The sequence below is a fragment of the Aotus nancymaae genome, unplaced genomic scaffold (genome assembly GCF_030222135.1).
Source record: "Aotus nancymaae isolate 86718 unplaced genomic scaffold, 86718_ANA_hifiasm-v0.15.2.pri h1tg000006l, whole genome shotgun sequence".
Taxonomy (NCBI): Eukaryota; Metazoa; Chordata; class Mammalia; order Primates; family Aotidae; genus Aotus; species Aotus nancymaae.
Window position 1 is genome coordinate 5,187,964 of NW_026988417.1, and position 19,691 is coordinate 5,207,654.

The 19,691-nt window shown below is 47.3% G+C and overlaps 1 protein-coding gene across 2 annotated transcripts in view; it reads left to right on the forward strand.

The window, feature by feature from the left end:
* The window catches only part of AFAP1 (actin filament associated protein 1), a 176,555-nt gene that overhangs the window by 73,993 nt on the left and 82,871 nt on the right, over positions 1–19,691 (forward strand). For both annotated transcript variants that reach the window (XM_012473519.2, XM_012473522.2), the window contains exons 4-5: positions 5,949–6,057; positions 16,415–16,626. In XM_012473519.2, the coding sequence (XP_012328942.1) occupies positions 5,949–6,057; positions 16,415–16,626 (321 nt within the window). The remainder of the gene's footprint in view (positions 1–5,948; positions 6,058–16,414; positions 16,627–19,691) is intronic.

A 19,691-nucleotide genomic window follows, 5' to 3' on the forward strand; every position in this document is an offset into this window, starting at 1 on the left:
CACCCGGCTAATTTTTGTATATTTGTGGAGACGGGGTTTTGCCATGTTTCCCAGGCTAGTCTTGAACTCCTGGGTTTAAGTGGTTGTCTCCTTGCCCTCCTGAGTAGTGGGGACTCAGGTGTGAGCCCCACACTTGGCCTGCAGCAGTGAAGTTTTGATAACAGGCGTTTCCGTCTTCTCATTGATTGCATTTCGTCCTCTCTCAGGTACTTACAGCAACTTCGTTATCTCTGACGGATGACATTGCAAGGCTCTTTGAGTGTATGTGACAAAATTGGCTCTTTTACCAGTTGCAGAGTTGGGGCTAAAGCCCACTATTTAAAACAAGAAAAGCATTCGTTGTCCTGTGGCATCAGATGTGACCCTTTGGTGGATGTGAGCCATCTTGTTTGCCTTTTTCACCCATCTTTCAGGAATCTCAGAGTTCTGGTTCATGTCTAATCCCAGTGGCATCTTTGTTTTCAATTCACTTTATGGCTGGATTCCACTCTGTCCTGTTTATGCCCCTGGTGGGCCGCCTTGCCTTCCATCTGGATGCCTGCCTGCTGGTGGAAAAGGGAGGGAAGATGACATGGCCCCACAGGGCTTTCATTCTTTGTCATGCATAAGTAAAAGGAGAGAAACTTGAGGAAAATATGTGCGACAGTCTTCCCAGTGTTTACTGAAGCCTGTGTGGAATGCAGACTTCACAGTGATCACAATGGAATGGGGTGTAATTTGGATAAAGACTTTATTTTGCTGAGAAGAGTATGTACTCAGAGTTCTTAGTGTTAGGATTGAAACCATTTTTGCAGCTTAAACTATAACATTTTATTATCCATTGCAAATGACTTTGATCGAATCCTCAGTTTCCCTCAGTGGCATGGGTTCCTTCCTGCAGATGAGCAGCAGCACAGGAAGTTTCGATTATGGCATGAATGTCACAGGGTGCTGCTAAAATACTCACATCAGTTAGAAAAGGGTTTTGCCAATATGCATGGAATTGGAACTTGAGCCCTGATTTTTAAATTTCAGATTATATATTTTTTGGCTGTTACTCTTAACAGATTTTAATCCCTTTTACCAGAAAAACAGAATCTAGAGGTGTCATTGTATATATAAAATTAAAGTCAGAAAGGGATTCCACATCCTAGGTGTATGTATTTCTCAGGTAAGATCAGATTTTGTCATTGATTGGTGTTTCTCATGGAAAGGACTAAGCAACAGATTGAGGTAGGGGTAGGGAAGGCAGTGGGAAGCAGCAGACAGAGGGCGAAGCGCCTGCCATGAGGTGAGCGGAAGGTGGGACGGTGCTGGGTCTATGCTGGGTGCGGGGAGGGGAGTCCTTCTAGGAAATGGCGCCTCTGCTTGTGCTGTGTGATCTGGCAGCCAAAGGTTTGGACCCGTGCAGTCTTGGTTGGTTGGTTTGTTGGTTCCTTCCTTAAATCTCGTCCGCTCAGCCCCTGTGGGGTAGGTGCTGAGGCTGCAGAAGCGACAGATGCCACACTGCTGTGCCACAGCTTCCAGGTCAGCAGGCCGTGCCCATTCTGGCTGACTTCTATGGATGAGCATGTCCAGCCCCGGGCAGGGTCTTTAATCTCTTGAGTCTCGGTTTCCTCATCTGTGAAATCATAATTGAGATGCCGACATCTGAGTGTTATTTTCTGAATGAGAGAAAATATGTATCAAGCACCCCAGGACAGTGGCTGGCACATTGTAGGCAAATGGTCAGTACAGGTTGGGCATCCTGCATCTGGCAATCCAGAATGCCCAGTGAGCATGTCCTTTGAGCATCATGTCAGCCCTGAAAAAGTTTTGGATTTTGGAGGATTCTGGATTTCGGATTTTGGGATTCTGGATGCTCAAGCAGTAAGTACACACTGCAGATATCCCAAAATCCAGAACAAAACAAAACAGAATCAAAATCTGAAACATTTCTGGTCCCAAGCATTTTGGAGAAGAGATCGTTGACCTGTAGTAATAACGGCAATAATTATCACTGTATTTATGCCATAGCATTTTACAAACATAATTATTGATTGATTTGAGACAACATCTCACTCTGTCACCCAGGCTGGAGTGCAGTGGCACGATCATGGCTCACTGCAGCCTCGGCCTTCTGGGCTCGAGCAATCCTCCCACCTCAGCCTCCCTAGTAGCTGGGACTGTAGGTGTGCACCATCATGCCTGGCTAATTTTTGTATTTTTTTTTGTGTGGAGATGGGATTTTGCCTTGTTGCCCAGGCCGGTCTTGAACTCCTCGCTTCAAGCAGTCCTCCCACTATGGCTGCTGTTATTACTATTATTATTATTGTTGGAAAGAGAATTCTCTGTGAATTCACTTTTTGTTTAAATAATTCGCTTTTCATTAAAGTAGCAATGACAGATACCAATGGGCTTTCCTTTCCAACAGATGGGAATTAAAATTATGGCCAGTACCATAAGCCTGCAGGCGTAGGTTAGATGGCTATGCTGTTGTGTAAGTACTGATTTTCTCTAGTGCAAGATGGAGACCTTACGGGAGAAATTTACAATACCCGAAGGTAGGTAAGATTTTCTAAATTAAAAGGTTCGGGAGCTTTTACTTAAGTATTAATTTGAGGGAGAAATATTTTAGTGAATTTGAGAGTTCCCTAGTCACTGGCACAGTGCAGTTTCGTTCTTATTTCTAGGGCACAGCAGGGGTGAAGATCAGTTGTTCTCTGAGGAGGGTAGTTTCTCATATTTCTTTTTAAGTGTCTTAAGCTGCCATGGTGGTTATACTTTGAACCCTTATTTTCCTTTTATTCCTTTTTCTTTTTTTTTCCCGAGATGGAGTCTTGCTCCATGCCCAGGCTGGAGTGCATCAGCGCGATCTCGGCTCACTGCAACCTCTGCCTTCTGGGTACAAGCAATTCTCCTGGCTCAGCCTCCCGAGTAGCTGGGATTACAGGCACCCGCCAGCACGCTCGGCTAACTTTTGTATTCTTAGTAGAGATGGGGCTTCATTAAGTTGGCCAGTCTGTTCTCCAGCTCTTGACTTCGTGATCCGCCCAGCTCGGCCTCCCAAAGTGCTGGGATTACAGGCAGGAGCCACTGCACCCAGCCCAACAACCCTTGTTTTCTTAGCTTGTGTTTTGTGAGTGGCAGCCCAGGAAACAGTGGGGACAGATACAGGACGTGTTAGGGGCGTGTGCTCGGACTGGGTCTCTCCCGATAGTGAGGGAGGGTTGACTGATGCCATGGTGGTGTGTGGTGCTGCCATTCAATGGCACATTTGAAGGACTTGCTGTGCCCACAGTGGTAGTAAGTGACAGTTTGCTCATGTTTTCGGCCCTTCTTCTGTTTGACTTTAACAAGCCTGAAGTGTCTGAAACCCCTGTGGCTGATTTCAAGGATAAGTGGTATTTGAGAGTGGAGTGATTCTCTAGCAGTGTTATTTTCTGAGGAGTATTATTTCAAAATGAAAATAGTTTTATTTTTTGAAATGATTTTTAAAATGACATACTATGCAGATAATTGAAGCATTCCAGGTTGAATATAAAAAGAGGCAACCACGGTTAACACTTGTGGTGAATGACCTTCTGCCTCTGTGTGTATGTAAGCATAAACACACACAGTATGTAAAGGGATCATGTACACCTGCGTTCTTCCCTTCAGCAGTATCTTGTAGAGGTTTCTAAAGTAAATGACTGTACACATGGACTGGCCTTTTAAATATCTGCCTGTGGATGTAGCAATATATCTGAGCAATCTTCTCTTGAACATGTAGATTGTTTTTAGATTTCACTAAACAAACTTTTATTGAACATCCTTATATGGTTTTTTTTTTCATGTGACCAATTGACCTTTTTGGTATATATTTTTAGAAGTGGAATTATTGGGTCTAAGGGGCATACTCAAAAGGTTATGCCAAGTACACGACCACCAGTAATAGGGTTTGAAAGTGTCTGCTCAGAACCCCATCAATTCAGAGAGTAAGTTCCTTACGGCACTCAGGAAGGGAGTCTGACCTATACTGTTTCACAAACATTTGTTTGATTCAGCTATTTGTCATGCTTTTCCAGGACATGAATAATTTGATTGTTTGACCATGCTAAAAGGAAGTTGGAACACCCTGTGTTTCATGAATAAAAGATACTCAGTTTTATTCAGTGAATCAAGCAGCTCTTTTCCAAAAGCAACCAGCAGAGACTTTAACTGGGACGTGGCCTCCTGTACAGACCTGGCCTGGTGCTGGGCACCATGTGTCAGGTTCTGTTGGAAGAGCTGCCTCTGTATGGAGATATGAAGGACCTGGAGATGGTCCAGCGTAACACCACAGAATGGTGACGATTTGGGAAGCCAGCCTTGTGATAGGAGTGCAAAGGAGTTGGAGTTATTTAGCCTTGGGAACAAGGACTGGGGGCGGGAGGGAGGCAACTGTCTGGAAGTCCATGAAGGAATATTGTGCAGATGATCTGGAGTGAGTTCTCGTCTTCATCTGGTGAGAGGCAGGTACAGGTTGAAACTGCAGTGGGTGATTAGTCATTCACAAAGGGCTTCTTGGCTTCAGAGATGAGTTACATAGAAAGCGATGGAGTCACATTTTCTGAAGCATTTACAGCAAAAAAAACACAACAGCCCCAAAATTTCAATAGAACATTGTTCTACTTGGAACCATAACTGAGGAGATTTCAGTTTGGGGCCTCTGCTTTCTTCCATTCCTCGTGACATACCTCGTGACATTCCTCGTCCCAGTTTGTTTACAGAATCTAGGTAGTGGGAAATTGCTGCATGCTATTCATAGGAAAAAGGGGAGAGAGAATATGAATATTGAAAAGGTCTTTAACAGACAGACCTGGTGTTTGAAAACTCCAGCTGGCAGTTACTAGTGTCTGATTTTGAGCAGTTTTAGATTCTGAACCTCAGTTTCTGCATCTGTAAAATATAAGGTAATAGAACACGTGCCCTGAAGGATTCCTGCGTGGATTGATTGACGTTCCTGTAGCCAGTGGAAGTGCCTAGCACAGTGCTGGTCAGATAGCAGACCAGCTATCAGGGTGAATGCTGGCTTTCCTGCCATTCAGCCGTCCCTGTTGGCAGGAGGACCAGTGAGAGACACACCAGCAAGTCCTGTAGATGGTCGTAGGAGGGAGAAGCTGGGTTGGATTAGAGCTGTCAGGAACATTTAAGAAAAGAGGGGACTTGAGCGGAGTCCTGAAGGCCAGGTGGGACATAAGTTGTCCCAAGGTGTGGAGTGAGCCCCCAGCTCTTCCATATTCTAAGGCTGTGACTTCACAGCCAGAGAGTGCATCAGTCTCTGAGTGTGTTAAAAAACTGTGACATGATTGGTTTTAATAAGGAATGGATTCCATCTCTGGAGAATAATTTCTAGTTTGTTTTAGAGAGTGGCTCCCAGGTGACTGGCTTTTTTAAAGCTTTCCTAGCACACAACAGGGATATGGTGAGAATGTGGGCAAGCCTCACTCATGCACTCAGCCAGTGTGGCTCCCCAGCTCACTCTGTGGTAGGTGCTGGGTGCGCCTGAGCATCTGTGTCCCCAGAGCCCACCGCCTGTGGCAGCGTCTTGGCATCTCAGTCAGTGTCTGAGACCAGCAAAGGCTGGCACGCGTGGAGTGTGTGAGGAAAAGGGGCACACAGACACTGTCTCGGACCCCGGAGCAGGGTCTGAACAGGCTCAGTCCTACGTAGGGGAAGGGGATTTCCGTGTTGCGGATGCTCCAGTGAGACTGCTGCACGCGCGCTGAACCTGGAGATTTGGTGTGGACTGGACGGCTTGCGGCCGGGCTGGGGCGTGGATGTGCCCAGGAAACTGAGAGAGACACATCAGGACTGGCCTCCCAAGCCCCTTCACAGGATGAGGTTCTCTTTTGCTGAAGACTTTACAAAGGAAAGAGGAAAAGACTGGCCACATGTGCTAATTGGAAATACAGAATTTCCTTGTAATGGTCATGCTAATTTCTGTGTTGCTTTTCCTTTCCTCCCAGCCTCCTGACAGTGGGCCTCCGCCATTGCCAACATCCTCCCTCCCAGAAGGGTATTACGAGGAAGCCGTGCCGCTGAGCCCCGGAAAAGCTCCAGAATACATCACGTCAAGTGAGTGACCAGCCCTGCCCAGCCGCGCCGCCTCTGTGATCTGCGGCATTGTTGCAGAGCCTGTGCCGTTTCTGGGCAGGAAGGAGAACAGGGCAATAAACACATGGGCCAAGTTATTTTTGAACCCAAAGAGATTGTCAATGGAGGAAAGGTTTTGAGAAGGACACCGAGTGCCTCACACACAAGCCTCTATTTATTCCAACTGCTGTCTTCCTCGTGTCTCAATGGCAGTGAAAGCTTACTGCTGTGGCGACAGGTGTCAGCACTGCAGAAGAGAAATGGCTCTTTGTGGTATGTGTTTTGGGTGCGTGCTACAGCCCCCACTTCCTTAGTCCTTGATGCTCTTGGGCTGCACCCATCCTGCCATGATTAGAACAGTTTCCAGCAGCCTGCCTGTTGGGCTGGAAATGACTGGATACAACACAAATCCACATCTCGGTCATAGACGTCTGGTTTCTTCTTTTCTTGGGGTATGGGTTCTGTTAGACAATTTTTGCCTAAGCCCTAGTCCTCCTGGCCCCAGTTAGTTGCCTGCTGGTGGCGCTCAGAGCTACCCGTTTGTTAGTACCCAGCTTCAAGTTCGGATAAAGCGTGACATGCCGGTGTTGAATCTCCAGAATTTATTTTTATTTAATTGTTGCTGTATGTCTCCTTTCAGTATCTGTCTGGCAGGGAGCTACCATCTCATAATAAAGTTGAATAGTTGAATATATGTCAACTTACAGAATCCGGTTTGTTTTTTAAAAATAAAAGATAGCTGGGTGGCAAGTGACAGAGTGGTTGCTGGTTGTACTCAGAAGGCTTCTGGTGTGTTGATATTCTGGGCGTGGTCTTCGGCCTCGTCTGTCTCCTTAGGGAGTCGCCGTCCTTTTCCCCAGAGTTGTTTGACTGTTCCCTGCCACACAGAGTCTTTGCACTTTGGATCTTTGTCTCCTTGGCAGTCTGTGGACGCAGCTGTTCCACCAAAGCAGGCTCTGTCTTGATGACTGGAAGGAGGTTGTAACAGGAGATTCCCTGTTGGCATGCTTCTCTGAGTGTGGGGAAGGGATGCGGAGAGGCCAGGCCAGCTGGACTGCACACCCCTGAGGGCACAGGCTGCTCTCGCTCGCTCGCCTGTCTCCGCAGCTTCTGGAGCAGTCCGCGCACAGGCTGGGCCGAGTGTCGGTAAATAGTTGTTGTGCGCTGGATGAAAAAAGGTATAGTCCTGATAAGGTGGTTATGGATTTTTAGGTTTTGATAATAATTTGTCAACTATTTAAGAAGATAGTAGATTAATTAGAAAACAAATTAAATGTCTTGATATAACTCAGAACTTCATTGTTTCCTTTCTTTGTAATGGCAGTGAGTAAAGACAAGTATGTTTTCTTGTTAGGTTATTTTCTAGCATTTGGGACGTTTGTCTCTGGCCTTCCCCCTGCAGGGTACTTTCAAGGCTGGAGGCAGAGTGACTGTTTGATTTTGCGGGCTGTCGGTAATTTTCATTCTGAGGAGCTGCATGTAGCTGGTGGCTCACAGCCTCTTCAGTGGGGCTGCTCCTCAGCCGCTGAGTCCCGAAGAAAAGGTGAGCGAGGAACTGACGCCTGGGGATGAGGAGACAACAGCACGGCGCACAGCGGCTTCTCCAGTCACGTCTGCCGCGGGGCTCCCAGTTGGTGGCCCCAGGACACAGCCGCCCTCCCTGGAAGAACAACAGCCGTGGGTTGACTTGTCAGCTCAATTCAGGATTGTGTCACCCTCAGTTAAATGCGAACGTTGAGATGGTTTTGTTGTGTGGGTTATGGTCTCATCAGAGAAGCCAAACCATTTCGAATGTCATAGATTGAAGAGTTCATTGAAGGAATGAGAGCGTGTGCAGTTGTGAGAACTTCTTCTCTGGAAGAAGGCAGTTTCTGCTGTGTCTGGTCAGGCTGGATGAGGAATGGGGAAAGAGGAGAGACAGACAGACTGGAGCCCGCATCTCTCCTGATGGCACAGGTGACCAGCAGCAGCCCATGCCAGCCGCAGTAGTCCCTGTCCCACACCGACCTGCAGAGTCTGGGCCGCTGCTCCCCTCTGCCTTCCACATCATTCCCAGTTTCTCTTGTGGCCACCCTAGCCCAGAATTGTCTAGGAAAGGGAAGTTTGGGAAGTGTGGTTCCGGCCTTGCTAGGCGGATACAGTAGAAAACCACCACAGTTTCTCTTTGGTCAGCTTGGCACCCATGCGTACCTCTTTTAGCCACGCTGAGTTTCCCAGTAGAGACAAGCAGCACATGCTTGAGCCTGATGTGATTCCACCATCGCCCGGGGGACAGGAAACTCCCCGGCTCCTCACAGAAGAGACAGAGCCCCTTTGTCCAACATTCAGGTGACATCCATTCTCTTCTAGAGCCTGTAACCTAAATTCTGAGATATTAACACAAGATTGACTCCTATTAGCACTTCTTATGTGAGATGGTAGGGGCCTGGGAGAGCGGGGAAGAAGAATTCGTTTCTATGTACACAGTTACATTCTTATCAAAACAAGGAAGGAAAGCCTGTAGCAGGTTGTCTCCACACCTGGTCAGTGTTCATGGCTAGAATGGATTACTTCCTTCTGCTGCTCCTTTCATATTCCACTGCCCTCATCAAACCCCTTGGTGGGTTGTGGTTTTTTTCTTGGTGGGTGATCCGACTTCCTTTCCTGAAAGGTTTGGGCCTTCAGTAGCACTTCTGTATTGGATAGTCATGACTTGATTACGTTTCATCAGAGGGTGTGAGGACACAGAGGGGCACTCAGTGGGGTCTCCCACTCCCCCTGAATGTTCTTCCTTACTCCCACCACGGAGTAACAGCTTCCTCACGGTTGGGGTCTGTCACCTCAGCCACGGCAGGAGCTGCTTCTTTGCCTGTTACTGATGTGAAGAGCCTGGTGTGGCCAGGTGGCAGTTCCTGCTTCCAGTTTAATGAAACCATTACCATATCTTGGCCTTAGACCAGTGCAGTCCAGCATTTTAGGGAAGGAAAGGAAGCATGTTGTTAGTGGGTCACTGGGGGTAATAGTGAGAAGAGACTCCTCTCGTTTCACCGCTTGATCCTTGGGCTGTAAATCTGGGCTGTGGGAGAGAAAACACCACCAAGTCAGAACGTATACCGCCAGAAGATATTCTGAAGTCTGTTGCCCACAAGCCCACAAGGTGTCACCAGTTGGCTAGCACTATAACTGAATATTCAGAAAAAATTATTTTGACCTATTGGGTAAGTGACTTCCGGTTACTGGGGACTATGGCAAGATGAGTGAATTTCCTGAGCTCAAACCCATCGTCGTGTACTTCAGTGGCTGTAGAGTGCGTTCCCTGGTCAGAAGCAATGCTGTGGGGATCCCATGATGCAGAGCAGGACATTGATTCTCTAAGGCCATGTGGACCCGGAAGGCAGGTTTATTTTAGTGATCTCTTCGTGATGGAAGTGGACCAGTGATAACAACCTGCCATTAGGTGCCAGCTGATATCCCAGGGATGGCATCCGGACGTGGGGGTGGGGTGAGGAGGTTGATGTTGGCCTCTGCTGTTTGCAGGTTGGGTACTCGGAAGTACCTGGAGGTGGATGAATTTCCGTGAGTGAAGTATGTGTTTGCTGAGTTCCATGTATAACCTCCATCCCTGCCACCAGGTCCACATGTACATGAGCCCATTTGGACAAGAAGTCTGGGGAATGAGGCTGACTGATGTAGATACAGTGAGTCATGGTATTTACTCGAGTATCAGGATCCTCTTCTCTGAGGTCTGTTTACATCATGTACCCATCTGTGAAGGTCTGTTGACAGCATCTTCTGCAGACCAGTTGTTTGTTACCTGTTTTGTTTTGTTTTTTGTTGTTTTGTTTTTTTTGAGATGGAGTCTCACTCTGTTGCCCAGGCTGGAGTGCAATGGTGCGATCTCAGCTCACTGCAACCTCTGCCTCCCAGGTTCAAGCAATTCTCTATCTCATCCTCCCAAGTAGCTGGGATTACAGGCGTGGGCCACCATGCCCAGCTAATTTTTGTTTTTTTTAGTAGAGACGGGGTTCCAACATCTTGGCCAGGCTGGTCTTGAACTCCTGACCTGCCTCAGCCTCCCAAAGTGCTGGGATTGCTGGGATTACAGGCATGCACCACCACTCCCACTATGTTGCCTGTTTATTAATCATGTTCTTTTTAGTGTTGACCATCCAACCAAATCATGCAGCAGTGATCAGGAATCGTTGTTGAGGGAGGAGGGAGTGCACAGGACTAAGGCTACTTGCTTGCTCCCGCCTTCTGGAGTGGGTGGAGCCAGCAGCGTCCGGGGAGCTGAGCCCATGGCTGCCCCACACCAGCAGGGTGAGCAGCGAGCTGGAGCTTCAGCAGGGCCTGCTCCCTATGCTGGCCTCAGAGATGGGCCTGCTGTTTTCTTCTCTCCTTCCACATCCCTCACAGCTTCTCTTGTGGCCAACCCTACTCCAGACCGTACGGAGCAATGGAAGGGGTGTTCCAGTTTAGCTATGTTGACATGGCATCAACTCCCTACAATGCTCATTGAGTGTTTTGATTTCAGACTTAGATTTCAGTTTTATTTTCAGCCTTCTGATTTCTCTGTTTTGTCCTCTTCCCCTCTCCTTCCTTCAGGGGGGTTGATTGAAATGCCCTTTCTGATTCCATGGGGTGTGGGTATGTGTGAGTGAAATACATCATGTGATGCAGCTGGTATTCGGAGATGATCCCTCACTTCCTCAGGCCCTGATGTTGGATGGTCATGTGCACAGCGTGTTACACCTGTTCTGGGGTTTCAGGTTCACAAGGAGCTATCCTTGTCCCTCATTTTATCCTCACAGTAACTCTGAGAGACAAGATTATGTTAAAGACACTGAGTCTCAATTAAGTTAAATGACTTGCTATATTCCTCCAGAGTGAGATCTAGAATTTAGATTGGCCATTTTGAAACATAAGTCAGATCTCTTCTCTATTCACAACCTTCTGGTGACTTCCAGTCGTACACAGAGTTAAAGCCGAAGTTCTGCTGAAGACTTCTCACCTCACCCCTTTACCTGCCACCTGTTCCTCCCCTTTACACGATCACAACAGCATGAAAGAGTGGGAAATCTGTAATACAGAAGGATAGTAATTGTGCAAAACTTTGTGACCCTTAAATAGCTCCTGTATTTTGATCCTATAAAAGTCTCAAGTAGAAAATGATACGGCCAAAGTGAAGGTGTGAGATGGAGAACCCCTGTCTCCACTCCAAATGCCTCGCCTTCACAGAGTCGTGTGGGGCAGCTGGAAGGATAGCGGGGAAAGCCCAGCTGCAAAGCACTGTCGTCATTCTTATGAAGCAACGTCGGAACCTGAAGGAGCAGCTCCAGAAAGCAGCCCCACGTCATCACTGCTATGTGGACATGTCCCTGCCCTCCGATAGTCCGTTTGTCCTCTCTTTCCCCCTCGCCCGAGTGTGAGACCAAAGAGGACCAAGGCTTTTGTCTGTTTTGCGTCTGGCAGGTAACATGTGCTCAGTAAACACTTATGAGTAAATGAAGGGCTGTGCTTTTTCCCTCCTTTCCTTTGTTCTGTTGATTTTCTTTACTGAGTTTCAACTCAAGTTTTTTTTTTTTTTTTGAAATGTCTAATACTGTGCTTGCTCAGCCTTGTGCTTAGAACTCGACCTCCAAGAGGAAGGAGGGCCATAGCCCCTGCCCTAGAGGAGCCGTGTTTTCTGCCAGCCTCTCACGCTTCCTTCCCTCTGAAAAGTGAGGTCAGAAACCAGGAGAGAGGCCTGATGAGTCTCTGCTTCTGGCCTCAGCAAAGCCAGTGCATTGAAACAAAAAGGCCGGGTCTGCGTGGCCCTCCGCTCCCCTTGAGGACACTTGCTCATCACTTAACCTTTGTCTGTGGTTTGTGTGCCTTTTAAAGATAAATTCTTGCGTAATTTGCGTGGAGAGAAAGCATGGCCCCTTGGAAAGTCGTGACGCCCTAACCACCTTCTCAGGGCACCATTCCTGGCTCTTTGATGTGCCTGATGTGCAGTGCGTGTGGTATTGCCGTTGCTTTTATGCAGTTTTTTCTGGAATGAACATTTTATAGTTAAAAATAATAGTTTATTGGAGTGTTCTTTTATTTCATCAGAACTATGACAGTAATTCCTGCCCACGAAGCTAGTTTCTGGTGAAGAAGAGTGTGGTGGTTAATCTGAGGTGTGAATTTGACTAGATGAGGAGTGCCTAGGGAACTGGTGAAGCATTATTTTTGAGTATATCTGTGAGGTGTCTCTAGAGGACACTGGCATGTGGGTCTGAGTGGCCCCCACGGAGAAGACCCACCCTCAGTGTGGGCAAGCACCAGAGAGAACAGATGGTGGCCCAGGAAGAACAGAAACAGAGGCAGATGGTGAACTTCTCAAAGTCCTAGGTCATGGCTTTAGCTGGTGGAACCACCAAGTGAGATCCTGAATGAGTGAGAGTCTCTTCTCTTGATTGGGTCATTGCTAAGCATACTTTCTGGAGAATTCATTTTCCTTTAGGCTCGGAGTTCATTATCCATTAGAGTTCATTATCCTTTATCCTTCTGGCTGTTTGTTGTTTGCTGCTAAGCTGGCTGGTTTTTCTAAAAATGGGTCATTTCTACTCTCTTAGAAGAAGGCAAGACAGTGAACTTGATTATCTTTTTCATAGTTGTAGAGCTCAGCTCGTTCCCAGGGATAAAAGGGCTACCAGAATAGTTTACTTTTTCCGTTTAAAACCCGAAGACCTGGGTTCACGTTTCAGTCCTGTCATTCACCAAGCCTGTGCTCCTAGGTGAATCGCACAGCCTTCCAGCCTCCTTCTTCCTTTTCTCTGAATAAGACTAATGTCTTCTGTGCCCCATCTGCAGGTGGCTGGGAGGGCCAGTGAGATGGTGGATGTGAGAAACCTTTATAAATTTGGAGCAAGCCTGGCTTTTCGTGGCTTTGTCCTAGCACCTGCAATGTAAATATGGATAATTTTTAAAAAGTGGCTGGCATAGAGTAGAGCTCACAACATATTCGTTGAATGAGTGAAATCAAAGGTAGTTTTCCCATTTATACTGAATTTACTCCTTCAATATTTTCTTCATTTGTTCATTATTTACTGAACTTGGTGTTCCAGCAGGTGGGCTGAGCGCTCAGGGCTGCATGGTCCTCCTCGCCGCTGTGAGAATCGTCTTTCTGAAGTGAAGCTAGGATTCTGTCCTTGGCCCTCCAGAACCCCTCCGTTTATGTTGGATCCTAGCACAGTACGCGATCTGTGGTCTGGCCTCTGCCCACCTTCTCATTTCATGTTCCATCATTTCCTTCCACATACCCTTGTTCTGGCCATGCTCAACGTTTTAAAAACCCTCTTGTTATAAAATACATTTACGAGAAAGTGCATAAAATACGAGTATACGCTCAGTGATTTATCATAAAGAAACCGTCTTGTAACCACCATGCAGGTCAAGGGTAGAACACTGTCAGCCCTGGAAGCGCCCTGCCCCTTCCTAGCACAGCCAAGGGTCACCACGGACTCGGCTTTTGTGGACTCACTCACATCCTGTCCGGATGCAGAAAGGACCCGCCGTGCTTCGGCAGCAGCTGATGCTTGTCAGTGCTTTTGCTCATCGTGTTTCTCCTTCTCAGACGACTTCTTTTGGTTAGCAACAGCTCGTCTCAAAGCCTGGCTCTGAAGTGATGTCTTCTCTGCCATCATCCCCGTGCCCCTGTGTGTGCTGCCCCCCTGTGCCTGGCTCCATGCCAGCTTGCATCTTGCCCTAGATTGTAAAGCTGTCACTCCCCCACCCCCTTGCCATACAGCAGAGCTTCAGTAGCAGGGGAGTGTTTCCCCCCTGGGCCCCCTAGCATCCTATCCACCAAGCCCCTTGAAATGTGGGGACTTGAATGAACATTGAAATTGAAGTAGCCACCTGTGGCTGCCATGTGAAGCAGGGGGTGCTGGGTGGGTGTAGATGCTGATGGGTATGGTGGGTGTTGGAGGGGGATGTGAGCCAGTGAGAGCAACTTGCCTGTGGGGCTGAGGGGTGATGTGAAGCAGCATGGGGGAGAATTGGAGCAGAGACCTGTGACCCAGAGTTGGGGTTCTATTCACTCCCAACCTGTGAGTCAGCCCCTCATCACATCCCTCGTGGTTTCTGAGCTGCTCCTGTCTCTTACCTCGTCCCTACCCCAGTCCATTCCTAATGTAGTTACCAAAGTTACCTCTTCAGTCCCCTTAGCTTTTGCTTAAAATCCTTCCTGGACTGAGCATTATAAAAAAAAAAAGACAGGATCTTATTCTGTTACCCAAGCTGGAGTGCAGTGGCAGGATCACAGCTCACTGCAGCCTCGTGCTTCTGGGCTCAAGTGATCCTCTTGCCTCAGCCTCTCGAGTAGCTGGGACCACAGGCACGGCCTATCATGCCCGGGTAGTTTTTTTACTTTTTATGGAGATGCGGTCTTGCTATGTTGCCCAGGCTTGGTTTGAACTCCCGGGCTCAAGCAGTCCGCCTGCCTTGGCCTCCCAAAGTGCTGGGATTACAGGTGTGAGTCCCTTACCTGGCCTCCTGGGCTTCTTTTCATTATTGAAAATTCAACTTAAACTTTAAACTTTCTGTTCCTCCCTCTTAGTATTGAATCTTTGCAAGGAAATTATAAAACAAACATGATTACTGAGTACAAGTTAAACTCTAGTTTCCGGCGAGTGAAAATGTGGGTTCTCTTCTGTATAGACTCTGCCATTTCTGGCACTTCTGCTAAATTGTGCAGCCAACCGCTGTCCATTGTCCTCCTTGTCTCTCATTCACTTATCATTTAGGTGTTCATCCCTTAAGTATGTTTTGAGAAAGGAACATGTTCCAGATGATTCTGGGGGCTGAGGGGAATTCAGAGAAGAATCAGACCCTGTCTAGGGAGCCTATCATCTGGCACAACTGAAAGTAATGAGAGGAATGATGGTCACTGGTATTTAGGAAGCACTTTTAATATGCTGTTCGTCCTTCCAAGGGCTTTGCCAGTATCATTTAAATACATTGAACAGCTCTTCCTTCTGCAATGATTTGGGTACTTGCCCTGTGCCAGGTACTTTGTTAGCTGCTGGGGAGATCACCTTGAACAAGATGGTCTCCTTTTCTTCAGGGGGCTGACAGCCTGCAGTGGGGGCCAGCATTGAGGTACGCTGCGATCCACTTTGTGTTGGGGTGTGTGCAGACTCAGAGGAAGGGCGTTTGACCCAGTGTGTTAGTCTGCTCTGGCTGCAGTGACAAATGCCATGGAGTAGGGGGCTTCCACGGGAGAAGTCTTCAGTCCTGGAGTCCAGGTTAGACTTCCAGCATGGTTGGGTTCTGGTGAGGCCTCTTCCCAGTTTGTACTCACTAGGTACTAGGTACTCACTATGGCTAGGTACTCACTGTGTCCTCACTTGGTATGAGCAGAGCTGGTTCTCTCTCTCTCTCTCTCGTGCGCTCTCGCTCTCCTTATAAGACCACCAGACCTATGGAATTAGGACCGTATCCTTAGGACCTCGTTTAACTTTAGTAGCCTCCTAAAAGCTCTATCTCCACATACAGTCATATTGAGGTTAGGGCTTTAACAGTTGAATTTCAGGAGGGACACAGTTCAGTCTATAGCACCCAGCTTTGGTGATTCAGGAAGTGTTTGCTGGAGGAGGTATCAGGAAGTTGAACCCCAAAAGATGAGAGCTTTTACCAGGCAAAGGCAGGAGGGTGAGTGGATGGACAGGAAGCTTGCTAGGGGGCGTGGCACGTGCAGAGACCTGAGGTGAATGAGAGGTGATGTGTTTGGGAAACTGTAAGTTATAGCAGTGTACATGCCAGTGTGCCACAGAGTGAGGCGGGCACCATTAGATGGACAGGTGTACATTTCTGTGAAAGTTCCAAGGATGCCCCAGAAGGGAGAGGTGGCCATTGGTCGCATCTTGAGTGTCAGAAATGTTGTGCATGTGGGGATGCCAGCAGGGAGAAGCAGATTGCAGCCTCGGGGGGACTTCAGCATGAAGATGTGGATGCGGGAGGGCAGGGGACCTCCATGGGGAAGAGTTCTGTGCGGCCAGACACACTGCAGAATGAGGATAGCGCTCGGCCAGCAGGAATATGGCTGGGAGTCAGTGTCAAGTTAGCGTCAGGTCAGCATGGGGTCTGGTCCATATGGAACAGTCTAGAAACAGTTTTCATAAACACAAAATTCGTAGGAACTTCAACTTTCCGTTGAGTTTCCACTGCCCAAGTCTTAGCATTGTGTGTGTGTGTATTTCTCCTTAAGGAGCAAAAGTTCCTTTCTCATTCAATTACTTGGTGATTAAAAATATAATGATATGCTCTTGAGCCCCTGGGTAAACTTCAAGGTAAAGACATCGTTTTGTCAGTGTGTGTTCATTTTTTACAGATTATGACTCGGATGCGATGAGCAGCTCTTATGAATCGTATGACGAAGAGGAGGAGGATGGGAAGGGGAAGAAAACCCGGCACCAGTGGCCTTCTGAGGAGGCCTCCATGGACCTGGTCAAGGATGCCAAAATCTGTGCCTTCCTGCTGCGGAAGAAGCGCTTCGGCCAGTGGAGCAAGCTGCTTTGCGTCATCAAAGACACCAAGCTGCTGGTGAGACATTTGGAATTGCTTGCATTTTTGTAAGGTTGCTGTAATTTTAGTTTACACCCAGTCACCATTAACATCAGCTGTGCAGGAAGGGCAGCGCTCAGACCTCAGCGAGGTACCCCGAGGGGTCCCCACATGCCATCAGGGAGCACTCACCCATGTTGTGTCTTCAAGGTTGCTGGTTTCCCAGCTCCAAAACAGCCAGCAGACAAAATCATCCCCATTCCCAGGCAGTGCCTGTGGTTTGCATCTGAGAAAATGCACAAGATTTTAACTTGCTAGAGGTTGAAAGATGGATTTTCTCATTTGTAGTGAGTCAGTGGATTCCTCAAAGCCAGGTCATAGAAGTGGGACGGGGAGCAGCCAGGAAAGGAAATTCTTTTGGAAAGCTTGGGGCCAATTCTTTATTATTATTTTTTAATCTGAGAGGCAGAACAGGAAGACAAGTAAGGAACAGAGAAGCAGGGAAGGGGAGAACATGGACCTTACTGTAAGGTGATTCCAGTGGAGGCCCCAGCGGGGAGGCTATAGCCCTGGAGGACGGTGTGGCATCCCGTCCTCCCCGCCTCCCCTCTTCCTCCCTCCATCCCTCACTACTTCCTCCCTCCCTCCCTTCCCCACTTCCTCCCTCCCTCCCTTCCCCACTTCTTCCCTTCCTCCCTCCCTCCCTCCCTCCCTCCCTCCCTCCCTCTCTCCCTCTCCACCTTCCTTTTCCACCTTCCTTTTTTTAGAAACCGTGGTTGGTTTGGAATTAGGAACTTTAAGAGTATGTTTTTGCCTTTTGTTCTTCCTTCAGATTAACCTTGGGGTAAGCATTGCTCAAAATTAGATCACTAAAACAGAAAACGAGAATTTATTTTCTGTAGAGCACTCTAGTGGAGCAGATTATCCTATATATATATTTTTTCTGTAAACACAGGCTTCATCTTTGAATTGTGGGAAACTTTTTTTTAAACTAGGTTCTTAGGATATTATATATTTTTTAATGTTTTTGTTCAGTTTTTTAAAACACAGTACATATTTTTTCCACAAGGGTGGCCTGAATTTCTCCCAGATTTAACATGTGCCAAAAATGATGCCATGGGGAATATTAAAAAATGAAAAAAGAAGATGACTGTGGTCCTTATTCACAGCCTGATATAATGGCTACAAGATGTGGATATATTATATAAATGTTTTAAAAATACACAATCAACTTTCATTTAAAAGAGAAGCTTCCATATCCAGTGGGGGAAGCTTGGTGTTGCGCATAGGGATGAGCCCGTGGAAGTTCTGAGTCCCGGCCCCTCTGCCCGCCCTCCTCTGCCTCACCCCCGGGACTTCTTTCCGCCTCCCCTGCTTTTTCTCCCATCTGGGCTCCTACCAGCTTTCCCCCTTTAAAACCAGAATGATAATGCCTACTATTTGGAGTGGTTGTGAATATTTAAAAAGAAATTAGTGAAAAACCAGGTGAAAGCACTGTGTTTGGTCAAATGCAGAATCAAAGTTAGCTATTTTTATTATGAAGCTTCTTTCCTTTCAAAAATGACCAATGATCCAGGGCTCAGGTGATTCCCATTGGCATAAAAAATAATGAACAGTGATGAAAGCAAATGCTTTGCAAGTTTAAACAGCACAGAAAAGAAAAAGCCATGTTCTTCCCCTAAATGTTCCCGCTCTGTCTTCCCACAGGTTACTGCCATTAACAGCTTTTTTTTGTATCTCCTTCTGGAACTTGTTCCTTCTGTGCCCAGGTAGCTCTGGGGCGGATACTGCGATGTTCCCAGATTCCTGCATCAGTCCTCAGGGTCGAATTTCCTTGGCAGGGCTACTGAGCCCACCTTGGGGCTGTCTGCATTGAAGAGCTCCCTCCCCAGGGTCTGCATTCAATGTGTGTGGGGCAGGTACACACCTAGACTCACTGGGCAGCATCAACGGGGCCTTCCAGCCCCAGAGCTCTCATGGTGGTGTCCCTGATGCCACTCAGACTGGACTTCTTTGCCCGCCCTGCTCCTCCCTCTCCTTCCTCCTAGTGTTCTCTTCAGGATGGACACTGTTCATAAACCTCCTGCTTGCTGCTGTCTGCTTTAAAGGCAGCGTCCTGGGAAATGCAGCCAGCTAGGACTGCCAGGTGGCATCCTGTCCTAGTACTGATAGCCTCTCTCGTGAGGCATTTAACTTAAAGAAGAATGTGTTATAAAGTTCCCTTTCTGAAATGATAAGTGTTTGAGATGGTGGGTATGCTAATTACTCTGATCTGATCACTATACATTTTATGTATCAAAACATCACTCTGTACCCCATAAACATGTGCAGTTACTATATGCCGATTAAAAAAGTCTACACGATTTAGTCAAAAATAAAATTCCCTTTCTGATTCCTTCCATTGTACAATTAGTTGCCTTATTATACTTGCTCAAAATGCAAAAAATCTGAAATGGTAAACATTCATAAAAATCTGAGGTTAGTTGAGGTATTTTTTTCTTCCTTTTAAGATCAGTTGGATTTTTAAAAAGGAGGGGTTATATTTCTTATCTATATACTTCAAAGTCCTGGATTTAGAACAGCAAAGCAGAAAGGCTGGGTGCGGTGGCTCAGCCTGTAATCCCAGCACTTTTAAGAGGCCGGGGTGGGTGGATCATGAGGTCAGGAGTTTGACACCAGCCTGGCCAAGATGGTTAAACCCCATCTCTGCTAAAAATACAAAAATTAGCTGGACATGGTGGCTCCTGTCTGTAGTCCCAGCTACTTGGGAGGCTGAGGCAGAAGAATCATTTGAACCTGGGAGGCGGAGGTTGCAGTGAGCTGAGATCGCACCATTGCACTGCAGCCTGGGCAACAGAACAAGACTCCATCTGAAAACAAAAACAAAAAAACAGGAAAGGACTCTAGAAATCACTTCTGAAAATAGCTATTCATTCCTTCCTTCCTTTGTCAGTGAATGTTTAGAGTCAAGATGCAGGCTCTGGACATGCACAGCTGGGGCTGGAGTCCGGGTCTGCCACTCTTCAGGTTGCCTGACTTCAGGCAGGTTGCTTAACCAGCTGCACTTCGGTTTCATAATCTGCAGCATGAGCAACCATGCTGAT